The sequence below is a fragment of the Cherax quadricarinatus genome, chromosome 12 (assembly GCF_038502225.1).
Source record: "Cherax quadricarinatus isolate ZL_2023a chromosome 12, ASM3850222v1, whole genome shotgun sequence".
Classification (NCBI taxonomy): domain Eukaryota; kingdom Metazoa; phylum Arthropoda; class Malacostraca; order Decapoda; family Parastacidae; genus Cherax; species Cherax quadricarinatus.
In genome coordinates this window covers 1,930,911-1,945,857 of record NC_091303.1, presented here as the reverse complement: position 1 = coordinate 1,945,857, position 14,947 = coordinate 1,930,911, and the positions used below count along the sequence as shown (strand labels likewise).

Sequence of the window (14,947 nt, the reverse complement as noted above, 5' to 3'; positions counted from 1 at the left end):
ATCTGTTTGTAGTTCTTCCTGGTCCTTATCCGATTGAATTCTTCTCATCAACTTCACATCATCTGCAAACAGGGACACTTCGGAGCCTATTCCTTCCGTAACGTCATTCAAAAAGCCAGAAACAGCACTGGTTCTAGAACTGACCCCTGTGGAACTCCACTCGTCACAGGTGCCCACTCTGACACCTCGCCACGTACCATGACTCGCTGCTGTCTTCCTGACAGGTATTCCCTGATCCATTGTAGTGCCTTCCCTGTTATCCCTGCCTGGTCCTCAAGTTTTTGCACTAATCTCTTGTGTGGAACTGTGTCAAACGCTTTCTTACAATCCAAGCAAATGCAGTCTACCCCCACCCCCCTCTCTCTCTCTCTCTCTTGTCTTACTACTGTCACCCTGTCATAGAACTCCAGTAGGTTTAAGACACAGGATTTCCCGTCCCTGAAACCGTGTTGTCAGTGACACTGCTCTATAGTTTGTGTGTGTGTGTGTGTGTGTGTGTGTTTGTGTGTGTGCGTGTGTGTGATGGAAAAATGAACGGAAGATCGGGAATGATTACTGTCGTCTGTGTTAATGTGTCGCACAGATATTTTTAAGTTTCTGGTGATTCTAGTATTCCAGGTATCACAGTATGTGATTAAAATATATAAATATGTGCTCCTGCAGTGTCACAAGTATCATCACGAACAGAGCTGACAGAAGAAGATATAGAACTACCAGTTAACTGCCATTCAGCTACATTATTTAGCAGTGCATCAATCATCTCCTTTCAGTACGTGTTACTACTCTCCCAGCTGTGTCATCAGCAAAGAATGTGGTCATTTGTACCTTAAGTTTTCTCATTTCATAGCAGAGTTCCGTTGCGTGTGTACGGCAGATTTGGTTCCCTGGGCCAGCGACACTATCAAGTGAGGGACTATTAAATTTTTGGCAGAGTCCTCCATCAAAGAGGCTCTGGGCGCTCTTCATTGCTTATTCAATATACTTGTTTTTCATCTTTCTTCAATTCTTTTCTATTTTCTCCTCACTTAGATAATTCTCATTTTCAGCGACAATATTGTATTATTCACGTTAACTTACAATTTTATTGTGCTCAAGAATTAATGTTTAATTGAACTCCATTTAAAGAAAAATAATTATAATGCTGAAACAAGTAGAAATTTGAATTATACGAAAGAAGGGAACATGAGAAAAACAGAAGAGATACAAACGAGGACGAGAACAAAACAGAAAAGTGAAATAAAGATTCGGAACAACCCACGTGGAGAAAATGAAATAGACGGTAGCACGAGTACTGTATATTTAGACATCCAACTGATGTCACCTTCAGAAGATTGTTGCTTTAGTTCCACAGATATCATCAACTGCCTGTCATACAATCTGCTTGCTACGTTCTGTTGCCTTGGGACTTTCTAAGACTCTCTCTCTCTCTCTCTCTCTCTCTCTCTATCTATCTATCTCTCAACCACACATATACATATGCTCAAAAACATGCGCTAAGCCCGAATGGGTTATGCAGTACACACAGACAAGAGGCTGAATTAACGACAAATATTTATCTGAAAATTTTGTTTTATGATAATTACCAGAGACGAGGTGCTCCCTACACCGGCCTCCACGTCGGTGCGACTGGGCGTCGGTGCGACTGGGCGTCGGTGCGACTGGGCGTCGGTGCGACTGGGCGTCGGTGCGACTGGGCGTCGGTGCGACTGGGCGTCGGTGCGACTGGGCGTCGGTGCGACTGGGCGCCGGTGCGACTGGGCGCCGGTGCGACTGGGCGCCGGTGCGACTGGGCGCCGGTGCGACTGGGCGCCGGTGCGACTGGGCGCCGGTGCGACTGGGCGCCGGTGCGACTTGGCGTCGGTGCGATTTGGAGTCGGTGCGACTGGGCGTCGGTGCGACTGGGCGTCGGTGCGACTTGGAGTCGGAGAGACTTGGCGGCGCGCCTGAAGGCTTAATTAGGTTAACTTGCTCTTAGTAACGACGTATGTGGATAGTTAGTTGAATATATGTTATTTTGTTACACATTTTCTAAATTAACTTAATTTGTTTTCTGGTATCATTCTTCCATTATTGTTGTTCTCTTACTGTAAAGGCTGACAAATCCTGCTTTGTGTTCCACCCTTCTCTCCCGCTCTCCATCCATTATACTCTTCTTTCTCCATGTCTGTCTTCTCTAACTCCCTCCCTCCCTCCTCTCTCTCTCTCTCTCTCTCTCTCTCTCTCTCTCTCTCTCTCTCTCTTACCACCGCTCTTTTTCTTCCTCCAATCCTTTCCCACCCTCTCATAGTTCTCTCTCTCTCTCATTCTCTTCCTCGCTTAACCCTTCCTTCCCTCTCTCAACACGGTGCCTTCCCTCTCCTCCCATCACTCTGACCGTTGCTAAAGCAACACAAGTCCTCTGAAATGCTTGTAATTTAAACTTTGATTTTTTTTTTCATTATCTCCTGTTGCACTCACACTCTTATTTTTTATTTCTTTAAATTATGCTTCATTTTTCTGTTTATATGCTCTATGTTCTTTGGATGTTTTATAAAAATATTTATGTTTTTCAGTTCAAGTTTTCTTGGAAGATTATTGTAACTGTTAAATATATTCAATACATCAGATATTATTATTTTTTAATTTAGATGCATATTAAATTTTCCCATTTTGTGGTGCAGGGGTCGAGTGTGTGTGTGTGTGTGTGTGTGTGTGTGTGTGTGTGTGTGTGTGTGTGTGTTTCTCTGAGCATGTTTCTTCGTGTTGACATGTGTTTGAGCGTGTATGTACATGTTCTTACCCAGTCGTAGTTACAGGAACGAGTCTCTACTAATGGCTCCATCTCCGGACAAATAACAATAACATAATATTCTTGGCTTCATAGATTTCATCATACTTACTCTTAAGAATGTGTAAGAATTCTGTCTCCACCGAATTCTCACTCAGACTGAAAAAACTACTTTCTGTAATATGCGTTGATTCATTTATTTACTTATCTTCTGCCTATGCTCTCTTGTCTGCGATCTTTCTAATCAATTCATCTGAGGTATCGGGAACGTCGTTGTGATGCTTTCCCTGCTTTTCCTCTTACTTTCTTAGTACATCCTTAAATTTAGTTCTGGGATAATACTCGTAGAGAATCTCTATACTTTCTTTGATTTCTGGGAGTGGGTGCTGTTCAGTGCTGGTGCTGTTCTGTGCTGGTGCTGTTCTGTGCTGGTGCTGTTCTGTGCTGGTGCTGTTCTGTGCTGGTGCTTTTCAGTGCTGGTGCTATTCAGTGCTGGTGCTATTCAGTGCTGGTGCTATTCAGTGCTGGTGCTGTTCTGTGCTGGTGCTGTTCAGTGCTGGTGCTGTTCAGTGCTGGTGCTGTTCAGTGCTGGTGCTGTTCTGTGCTGGTGCTGTTCTGTGCTGGTGCTGTTCAGTGCTGGTGCTGTTCAGTGCTGGTGCTGTTCTGTGCTGGTGCTGTTCTGTGCTGGTGCTGTTCTGTGCTGGTGCTGTTCAGTGCTGGTGCTATTCAGTGCTGGTGCTATTCAGTACTGGTGCTGTTCTGTGCTGGTGCTGTTCTGTGCTGGTGCTGTTCTGTGCTGGTGCTGTTCAGTGCTGGTGCTGTTCAGTGCTGGTGCTGTTCAGTGCTGGTGCTGTTCTGTGCTGGTGCTGTTCTGTGCTGGTGCTGTTCAGTGCTGGTGCTGTTCAGTGCTGGTGCTGTGCCTCATGAAGTGTTTGATCAACGCAGTACAATGAGTTCTGAAGGACGTATAGTTGAGGTATTAGAATGCTTTTAAGTTTGCTAGGCGTATATACTTTGCCACAGTTATTTAGCTGATATACGCCGCCTCAGGCGCTATGTACATACCCCTCATTCTCTGTCTGAGGTTCGTAGCTTCTTCAACTTTCTGTATTCCGTATCTTGCACAGAACACATATTGTATCTGTTCATTTTATGCTTTAACTGCAAAGTACCAGAGAAGCACGCACACACACACACACACACACACACACACACACACACACACACACACACACACACAAACACAATTGTTCATTAATTAAAACCTGAAATATACGTTCTCATAAAGTATGCAAAGTGTTCGAGCAATAATAGAAACTGCTGCTAGCAATTAATGCCAACCCACATTAATCACATATGTATGTATATACACAGCCGCCTGTACAGGTATACATAAATACACATGTCGAGTGAACGATAGTGAGCTATGTATTTTTATTAAAGAAAACACACACACACACAAACAAAAAACAAATACCTTCTCTAGCATAAAGTCCTTCGCATCATACCTTACCACCATTCCCACGTAGAAATAACATCGAATTTCATAAGAATTAAGGTAAAAATCCCCTCTGCCACGGAAAAATGATCTCGAGGTAATAAAAAAAAAAAGACCCAGAAACTAATAATTATTGCTGCAAAGGGAGGCACCAAACATTTTAAGGATTTACGACTCGCCGCAATAAGAGAAAAACTCATAACCTCGCCAAGTACGTACAATACAAGAGACTTTTATTGCCACATAAATGGTAAGATATGGCCCGTGATATTAGCGGAGGATAAGACAGTATCTGGAGGAGGAGCAAGCAGTGGCAGGCACACTCGCACCTACGGCGAGGCAGGAAGTTAGGGGAGTCAAAAATGAAGAGAAGAAGGAAGCTTGCGGAGTAAAAGAAAGAAGACAACAAGGAGAGAAGGAATGAACTAATAAGGAAGAAGGAAAGGGGAACGAATGAGTAAGCGAAGGAAGGAATGAGGGAATTAAAGGAAAGAAGGAAAGGGATTCAAAAAACTAGAAAGCAAGGAAGGACGGAATGATGAGGAGGAGAGTGTAAGAGGGAGATAACAGAGCTAGAGAGGTTTAGCGGACGGAAGGCGGCGTTGTAGAGGAAAAATTGCGAGTGAAAAACTGAATGAAAAAAACAAACAAAAACCATTTCATTCCGAGAGGGAAAGAGAGAGAGAAGAGAGAGAGAGAGAGAGAGAGAGAGAGAGAGAGAGAGAGAGAGAGAGAGAGAGAGAGAGAGAGAGAGAGAGAGAGAGACAGACAGACAGACAGACAGACAGACAGACAGACAGAGACTAAGAGAGAACAAAAAACAAAGATTAAAGAAGTTCAAAAAGAAAGCAACTTTCCGCACCTCCACCCACACACATGCACACAATTAGAGGAAACACCATGACATCATATCAACAGCAACTACCGCACGCTGGAAACCATTACACACACAAACACAGATAGTAGGGACAGGGGGGGAACATGATCACATCATATAAAATACTGAAAGGAATTGACAAGGTAGATAAGGACAGAATGTTTCAGAGACGGGACACAGTAACAAGGGGTCACATCTGGAGTTAGATGAATCATAGGGATGTTAGGAAGTATTTCTTCAGTCATAGACTTATCAGGAAGTGTAACAATCTGGAGAGTGATGTAGTGGAGGCAGGATCCATACATAACTTTAAGAAGAGGTACAATAAAACTCAAGGGCAGGGAGAAAGTGGACCTTGTAGCAACCAATGAAGAGGCGGAGCCAAGAGCTGTGATTCGACCCCTACAATCACAAAGAGTTGAGCACAAATAGGTGAGTACATTTCCAAAAATCCCCTGAAAAGAAATAAAATAATAAAAAAGGTGAAACTAAATTATATCCCAAACTGCTATTGTCATTCCGTGTCAGTGAGCCTTTCGTCTCTCCGCAATAATGGTGCGCAATACCGACAAGATGAGGGAGTACGCACAGGGCATCGAAATTTGAAAACATTTCGCCAACCAATGGCTTTTTTCAGTTCACTTCACAGATGAAGTACGAAGACAGTGGAAAAATAAAGAGGTCAGTCCCTCTGTTCTAGATAACTATAGTCACGGTATTGTACCTGCATATTCTTTATACATATCCTATTGTCTCACCTGCTGCAATGATAGCGAATGCACAAGGAACGCTCTGTTCCCCGATCTCATTGAAGGCCCAGCACAAGAGTGTGCCATAGTCCAGGTGACTCTTGGGAGCATAACTGGCCACGGAAAGGAAATCCTGCGTGTGTGTGAGAAAATTTTGTTGGTTAGTTACAGGGTCATACGAAATCGCTATTTCGTTATTTACAAATATTGGTTAATTGAGGCCAAATAATTTTTTAACCTCTATAGATGTGTGGCTCTGCTGTAAATCACAGTGTATTATTTATTTTCGGATATGTTAAACTAATGTCGTGCTTTGTTTTCATCTGTGATGCATTAATTATTTTTGCAGGTAAACACTGCAATTAAATAACTTTTTTTGTGGTCGTGTGTAGATAAACTTTGAACACAATTCTCCACATTTTCAGATAATTAGGTTTGATCTGTATAATTACTGCAATTAACATCATTCATTAGAGAATCTATCTATATATATATATATATATATATATATATATATATATATATATATATATATATATATATATACATACATATATTATATATATATATATAGGGAGGTACCACCTCTAGAACTGTCCTAGGGACCCTCATCCTCAGAGAAAAGAATAAACTTGCTTCAGGAAAAACTCAAGGTTCTCCCTGAAGCTGTTTGAGAATTTTCTCCTACCACCCCCTATATTTCAAATATGTTTTATTTATTCTATAATACATAGCAAAGACTTCCAAAACTAAAACTATTAATATTAATTCGATTTAATATAATATCCACTACAATAATAGTTCCCGTATTAAAAAACTTTAAGATGCTGAAAGACTAACTTTTATAAAGGTGAATCAACTCGAGGCAAAGGTGCTCGTTAGGTGCAGAGAGACACTCACCTGGAAAGGAGGGTAACGACCCCGGGCAAGGCGAGACGAATGAGAAAGTCTCTTTACACCTGTTGCCTCTGCTCATAGAAATTATGCATCTAGATGTATAGTCGACTGCTGTGGGTCGTATCCTGGGCTTTGATATATGCTGTGGCATGACTACAGTTCTTGGCCCATAATTGGAGATGAGTAAAAAAATCTCACCTGGAAGATGACGGTGGAGGCTGGGATGGAAGATAACTCAAATAATAGGTAACGAGGAAGCTGGGACGGAAGGTAACTCACCTGGGAAGTTACAGCAGAGGCCGGGATGGGAAGGTGTTCGGAAGTGTTATTGAAGGTCCACCTGAAGGTGACGGGGCCAGGACTGGCCTCCACCTCGCAGGTGACGCTCGCAGGTTCGTGTAGTGCTGTTCCGTAGATGGTCTTACTGTGGCGGCGGCAGTATGGCTTGTCTGTAGGGTATTGAACGGTACACTAATTATGTAACTTGTCCAAAGTACAGCTTATCTGCAGGGTTCAATATGGTTCAGTTAAATAAATTAAAATACTAGGACAAAGTATATGTGAATTACTCTATCCACACTCATCACAGATTCTGCAGTGCAAGATGTGGCAGGAGAACTGAAATAATCTCCGCTTCACCTGGGAGATGGAGATGCATAACTTATATCTCCTCATATGTGATGTTAACCTGCAGATGGTTCTGGAGATCAACTCCCCAGCGCCCGGTTCCAAATAGTCTTCTTCGCTAACGACCTGTTCAGTTACATTCACGACAATGTAAAAGTCTACTTCTGCGTAAAGAGGAATTATTTTTTCTTCGGTTTGTAAATCCCGTGTTTGTTCATTGATTGCAAGGAATGACGGAGAGTCGACCCTTCGGAATGTGGAGTCATGTGAACTAATCTACCTAAAATTATTTATATATATATATATCTATTTTATATAGATGATATATCTTGTGTGTGTGCACAGTGTGCGTGTGTATTTTTTAACACGCGTATTTAGTCAGAAAAATTACATCGGATTCGCCAGTCAACATATAATTTTCTTCTGGTTAGTTACCATCAGTAATTCGTGAAGAAAACACAATACATGTAACTGAGTTTCCATCACAGTCATCATATCATGATACCTTATCATTATTCCTCATTCCCTTTCTCACTCTCAACTTATCTCGAGAAATATTGCAAAAAGAATACCTTCACAGAAGGCCTTTTACGATACATAAAATAATTAAATGTGTATTGTGTCTAATGGAATAGTCTATTCACAATATAATGAAATATTATGTGTATTATTATTTCTTTGGCCATCCTGCGAATTTGTCTTATAATTTTCCTAAATTTCACGTTCCCGTTTCCCACTTGTATGTTTCGAGTATCTGAGGGAAGCATTACACATTATATATTTGCCTTGGTTTCTACCAGTGGATTCCGTCATCACCTGTATATCAGTGGTGATGTGCCTGTACATGATGCACTAGACCGTCGTGTATGACTCCACCAGAACATGCTCCTTCGTTATATTTTATGCAGGTGCTTCAGCAGGGTAACATGGGATCTGAAGTGTTCTGTTTCTGCACACTGTCAATTGTGTAGGATATCTATAGGATATCCCCTGATATACTGAAATTCCACAACGATGCAAATATCTGATAACGGACTCGTTCATACTATATTTTGATTCCGAAATATAATTAGTTATCTAAGCGAACCAAGATCAAATTTATGAAACGTAATAGAGCTAAACACTATTATTTTCAATCAAATGTATTTATTTCGTGATGTGTCTACTAATTCTGGAGAAATTTTATTGAAAAATTGTATGATCTTGCGCTGTTTATGTTTACTAAAGGATCACTGTTATATTTGTTAATTTCATGTGCTCTGTCTGAGCAGCTCGACCCCACAAATAAACGCACACACACGAATACATAATGCATCCAATGATGTATTACTGCACGTGGATGACGGTCATGTAATGCAGTACATATCCAAAATTACTAAAATGATCGAAAAAAAAAATCAGGAAAGTGGTTACGAGAACGGATCACATCCTGGGAGGTGAAGTGCTGAAGACAACATGAAAGGATCAAGGTCTGGGAGAGAGCATTTCATCTAACATATTACTGGAATCACATATGAAACCTATTTAACTTTATTTTCGTTTGGCTCTAGTTGTTGTTTACATAAAAAAAGTTATCAAGCAATATTATGGCCCTTTATTTTATATTAGCACGCAGTATAGATTTATCTATATTAGTATATATCCATCAATACTAGCAGTAATTAGCAGTATTATTTTGTAAAGGAATGAACCGGTAAGCCAGCTGAAGGCCTCTGACAGATGACCAGATGCTCCAGTGGCGGGTCATCTTATGACTGAGACCCGCGACAGGAATATTTGTGCTGTTTCCTGACGAATCTTACTTAATACATGTATTACCTATTAATATTAGTACACAATACGCGTCCATTAGATGTTAGTACACATCCTCTATAATAGTATATAAACATCAACTGTGTATTATATTTCTTTCAAATAAGTCTCTGATAATAATTCTTAGACAAAGCATCATGAAAATTTAGGTACATCACAGCAGCCATCTTGCTTTTATCTTACGTGATAAATATATTTTGAAAGAGAAATCAAGATCATTCAAACATGATTTTCTGAAATTCTTGTTGTGAGTTTGTAAAAACTTTATGTCGATGTGTTTGATCTCGACATATTGTCTCCAACAGTTTTCTACCTTTTGAAGTTAAGATAATTGGTGGAAAATTACTATGAAGTGAAATGTTTATCGTTTTATGGATCCATGTCGCCTTTACAGGTTTCTGTTCCTTTGCGAAGTTTTTTCTTCCGAGTTACCTACTTTGACTATATATTTCTGTTTTTCTTAACAGAGCTGAACAAGGTCAGGCACTATATTTACTATGAGTTGCGAGTGCTATAGTTTATAAATTGCATGATGTTACCATCATTGAGAAATAACGTTGCTGTTACAGGAACATAATTAAAGCAATTAGTAAATACAGAATAATAACCTCGCATATCATATCTTTGTAATATATGCGTCATTACAAATTCAGTCGATGGTTTTACTACTTTGGGATAGAGAATTTTTATTTTTTAATAATTAAGAACCTTTAGGGTTGCGATACGCTATTTTCAGTAACTGTTGACTCAAAGTTACGTTCACAAAGACACTGAACAACTTTGATCTTCGTAACCAAATCCATTCTGTTTTAATAAGATTTTTAGCATTTAACTAATAATATTTAAGGTTTTTATATGAGTAACAGTATTTAAATGTTACACATTTTTATATCGTTAAATACAGTTTGTTTTATGTTTCCAATTTGTCCATAAAATTCATGATAATTTATGCCGCTAAACATTTTTCCAAACTTTTTCAAAGCTGCATTTGCCAATTATTTTCATACTGAGATACGAAAAATCTCGCAACATTTTGTCAAATTTTATTTTTATAATTATTTTTCACAGCTAATATTTGTTTTCATGTAACATAATAAAAGTAATTTTGATCTTGACAGCCTTAATTAATCGGGCTTTTCACATGTAAGCTCAACCAGCTGGCACATCGCACTGTCCAGGTGTATGCCTGCTCATACCTGTCCCAGACCTGGTACACAGCGTCTTGCAGGAGCAAAAATAGTGTCCGAAGAAAAGAAGAGCGAGGTAAACAAAGAATGAAGTACAAGGTAAACAAAGAATGAAGTACAAGGCAAACAAAGAATGAAGTACAAGGCAAACAAAGAATGAAGTACAAGGCAAACAAAGAATGAAGTAAAAGGTAAAAAAAGAATGAAGTACAAGGTAAACAAAGAATGAAGTACAAGGTAAACAAAGAATGAAGTACAAGGCAAACAAAGAATGAAGTACAAGGCAAACAAAGAATGAAGTAAAAGGTAAAAAAAGAATGAAGTACAAGGCAAACAAAGAATGAAGTACAAGGCAAACAAAGAATGAAGTAAAAGGTAAAAAAGAATGAAGTACAAGGAAAACAAAGAATGAAGTACAAGGTAAAAAAAGAATGAAGTACAAGGTAAACAAAGAATGAAGTACAAGGTAAAAAAAGAATGAAGTACAAGGCAAACAAAGAATGAAGTACAAGGCAAACAAAGAATGAAGTAAAAGGTAAAAAAGAATGAAGTACAAGGAAAACAAAGAATGAAGTACAAGGTAAAAAAAGAATGAAGTACAAGGTAAACAAAGAATGAAGTACAAGGTAAACAAAGAATGAAGTACAAGGTAAACAAAGAATGAAGTACAAGGTAAACAAAGAATGAAGTACAAGGTAAAAAAAGAATGAAGTACAAGGTAAACAAAGAATGAAGTACAAGGTAAACAAAGAATGAAGTACAAGGTAAACAAAGAATGAAGTACAAGGCAAACAAAGAATGAAGTACAAGGTAAACAAAGAATGAAGTACAAGGTAAACAAAGAATGAAGTACAAGGTAAACAAAGAATGAAGTATAAGGTAAACAAAGAATGAAGTATAAGATAAACAACAAGGCAAACAACATTAAAGTAAACAAGGAAAAAATATAGTAAAGGAGCAATCATAAACTCTGAAGAAGAATGACATAAACAAAATAGAATAAAGTACAAAGTAAACAACAATGAAGTAAACAATAAAGAATGTGTTTTCAAGTATGAATAAAAATTCCTCAAATATAAACAAAATTCCTGAGTAAAAGGAATGAATGAAGTACTTGGAAGAAAGTGTGATAAAAAAAAAAAAATTCTAAAAACGAAAAGGTAGAATTCTCGCTTAATCTTAGCGCCATCTCACTACCTTCCCTCTTCATTACTCCCTCATTTCCATCCTGGATACCTCTCGCGCCGGTAAAAACACCTCTGATGAGTTTTATTCTGAAGAAAAATAAAAATCTTGGTGGCGTGCGGGTAATTAAATAGACTCTTGGGGAAGGTAAATGTATGTGTCAACTCCCCCAAGGTTTCTGGTGCTGGTTTTTTTATTATTACTCATAGTAAAGATGAGTAAAAAAAAAAAAGGGAAATGAATTACTTAAACTTCCACTCTGGAACAGCTGTAAGAATTACTTATAGGCCCATGTAAGTGTATGTATTCACCTATTTTTAATTACCTATTTGCATGTGGTTGCAGGGATTAACAGCCTCATCGCTGGATTGTGTGTGTGTGTATGTGTGTGTGTGTGTATGTGTGTGTATGTGTGTGTGTGTGTATGTGTGTGTGTGTGTATGTGTGTGTGTGTGTGTGTGTGTGTGTGTGTGTGTGTGTGTACTTGTATATTTACTTTCGACATTTAGGATAATAAAATTTCGTGTATAGCTAAATAGGTAAATTAAAATACGTGTAAAAATTATTTAACATAAAAACGTTCACAACTCTCTAATAAGTGCTGACAAACTAAATATATAAAAATAAAAATATCAGAGAAAACAGTAAAAGTTTGAAAACGTTTCCATATATGGAGATAAATGGTACAAAATACAGACGCGATGGAACAAAATACAGACACATTCGCATATAATATGATCGTTTATTGACTACGTATCACCCACAACAGTAGCTTTTATCCAGTCACAAACAGATCTACCTGAAAAGAGAGTATCTGAATATATACAGGAATCATAGAGACGTGAAGGGGCAAGTGAGGAATGCTGAGAAGAGGTTGAATTTGAGAAGAATCTGCCCGGAATAGGCAAGGTGGTTTGCTGTTTTGTAGGATAACGACGAATACGTTTTAATGGCCTGTTTTACAAAGAAACTTGCATAACCATTTAATCAACTACAGAGACGCAAGACTCATTGCCAGGGAAGAAGATACTCAGAGTCCCAGGGCGTTGGAATCATCACTCCTCCGTATATTCAACAGTTTCAGCTGAAAACATTGCCAGGAAACCTCTTCATCGTTACCCTACATAACGACAAAATTATTTGCACATTCCTGGCAGGTCCTGTCAGTATTCGTAATATATATGTCGTGCTGAATAGGTAAAACGTTTCCTATATTATAGGTCATATAATTAATAGGACATATAAATTATATGTCCTTATAATTTATATGTCCTATAGATTACAAGGACATATCTCAAAACACTTGCTTTTTCAAACCACACATATCTGCATTAACTCATATTTCCCTTTCTGAGTAAAATCCAGTGAAACAGCACAGGTTGGTCCTGTGTTCAGGGACCGGACACTACCCCTTTAACAAGCCTCACTCTCTAACTCAACTACAAGACGAACAAATACACGTACAGTATGCAACAGAGAGTATGAATGCTTCTTTCTATTCTGGTGAGCATGAAACTAGATCCGAACTGGTTTGAAATATCTATCCCACTCTGGTATCTTGGTTATATATTTATCATCATCATCATCATCATCATCAATTGAAAGTAAGAACTGTGAGTGAGTACATAGCATAACTGAAAAATGATATATTTATCCCTAACAGGTGTTCGAAACATCGATATTGTGATTTCGACTAAGCGTCGGAACATCATAACTGTTATTCCGAACAAGAGTTGAAAGAACAGACATCGTTTTGCCGAACAGTTGATCGGCACACAATGTGATATGGTGCGACACTCTGATATAAAGTGAGTCAGGTTAATGCGACACAGGATGTATACACAGAGAGGTGTAGTGTAAACATCTCTTCGTATATATACCATGAGAGTTTACTTTAATCCCTGTTTTAGGGATTAAAGTCTTTTTGACCAGATGCCAACAAGTTATATTCAGCCTTTAATCACGCTCGAGTAGTCGATGGGATTGAATCCCCATTAACCAATCTAATGCTACCAAGTTTTACGTACTGAGAAGTGTGTTTATATCAGTGAAAATTTACATTGATCCCTCTCTGTGGGATTAAACCATCCTTCACCGGTGGTTTATGGGTTAAAAGGAATCTTGACGACCCTCGTAAGATCGACTAGCTTTAAAACAAATTAACAAACCCAACCTGATACAAATCATTAATGCAAATGCAAATATGCTTGGTGCTTGTCACCTCACTGCCATAAAGTAATTTTTCTGTGAAGAGACAGTGCTGTTTAAATCTACTACATCCATAAGTCACTGCAGTACCTCTTCATCCTTATCAGCTTCTCTTTCTTTTGTCTCTCTTGCCTTCTATCTCTTTGTCGCTAATTTCCCCCTGCTCTTTTTTTTTGTTTTCCAGTGGACACTAATTTACCTGAAGGATTTTCACGCGCTCAGTTAACCAGTTTGTTGACACGAGAACCTCAAACACTTTTATGGCACTCTCAAACCTACACATGCATTCATACTCTGTGTGTGTGTGTGTTTCTCTCTCTCTCTTATTTATTCAATAGTTATCCAGTGTTAGATTTTGAATTCCTACCTATATTTGCAAGCTAAAAGCTGTTACCTACCTCAGGTAATTTGAAAGCTTATTTGTTATAAGACATACAAATAGGGAATAGGATGAGGTTAGAACCATTCTCTCTCTCTCTCTCTCTCTCTCTCTCTCTCTCTCTCTCTCTCTCTCTCTCTCTCTCTCTCTCTCTCTCTCTCTCTCTCTCTCTCTCTCTCTCTCTTTCTTGACTTGGGCCGGCGTGCAGAGGCCATTGCGCACACGGCGATGCTTTACGTCCCGTGTACACGATGCCTTAATGGGAAATTGCGTCGTTAAAATGTCCACATCAGCCTTTAAACGGAGCCACGGGAGCTGCCTGTGTGATACCGTGTGTGTGTGTGTGTGTGTGTGTGTGTGTGTGTGTGTGTGTGTGTGTGTGTGTGTGTGTGTGTGTGTGTGTGTGTGTGTGTGTGCGTGTGTGTGTTTGTACTCACTGAATTGTACTTGCTTAGTTGTGCTGGAAGTGGTCGAGACTCAGCTCATGATTCCACCTCGTAGACTACTTTGCTCAAAATGATTGACTTCCGATCTATTGAGTAACTCCCAACTCACTTCTGTAAAAACCACTTTGAATCTTTTGTAAGTTCTTCACTTGCTTCTGTCATTCACCATCAGCATCCCATCCTTTTTCCTTCGCAGTTCTCTTATTTTTCATCTGGCTATGGATTGACTTTGGTTCAGGTCCGGCCTTTCATAATATATAATTTTCAAATTTAATTTTAGTTTTTCTCCTTATTATGTGCATTTGTTTCTGGCTC

General features: G+C 38.9%; 1 protein-coding gene across 2 annotated transcripts in view; it reads right to left on the bottom strand.

Annotated features, from left to right (window-relative positions):
* The window catches only part of LOC128686650 (nephrin), a 703,712-nt gene that overhangs the window by 19,176 nt on the left and 669,589 nt on the right, over positions 1 to 14,947 (bottom strand). For both annotated transcript variants that reach the window (XM_070084202.1, XM_053773653.2), the window contains 2 exons: positions 7,068 to 7,237; positions 5,901 to 6,024 (listed from right to left, as the gene is read on the bottom strand). In XM_070084202.1, coding sequence (XP_069940303.1) covers positions 5,901 to 6,024; positions 7,068 to 7,237 — 294 coding nt within the window. The remainder of the gene's footprint in view (positions 1 to 5,900; positions 6,025 to 7,067; positions 7,238 to 14,947) is intronic.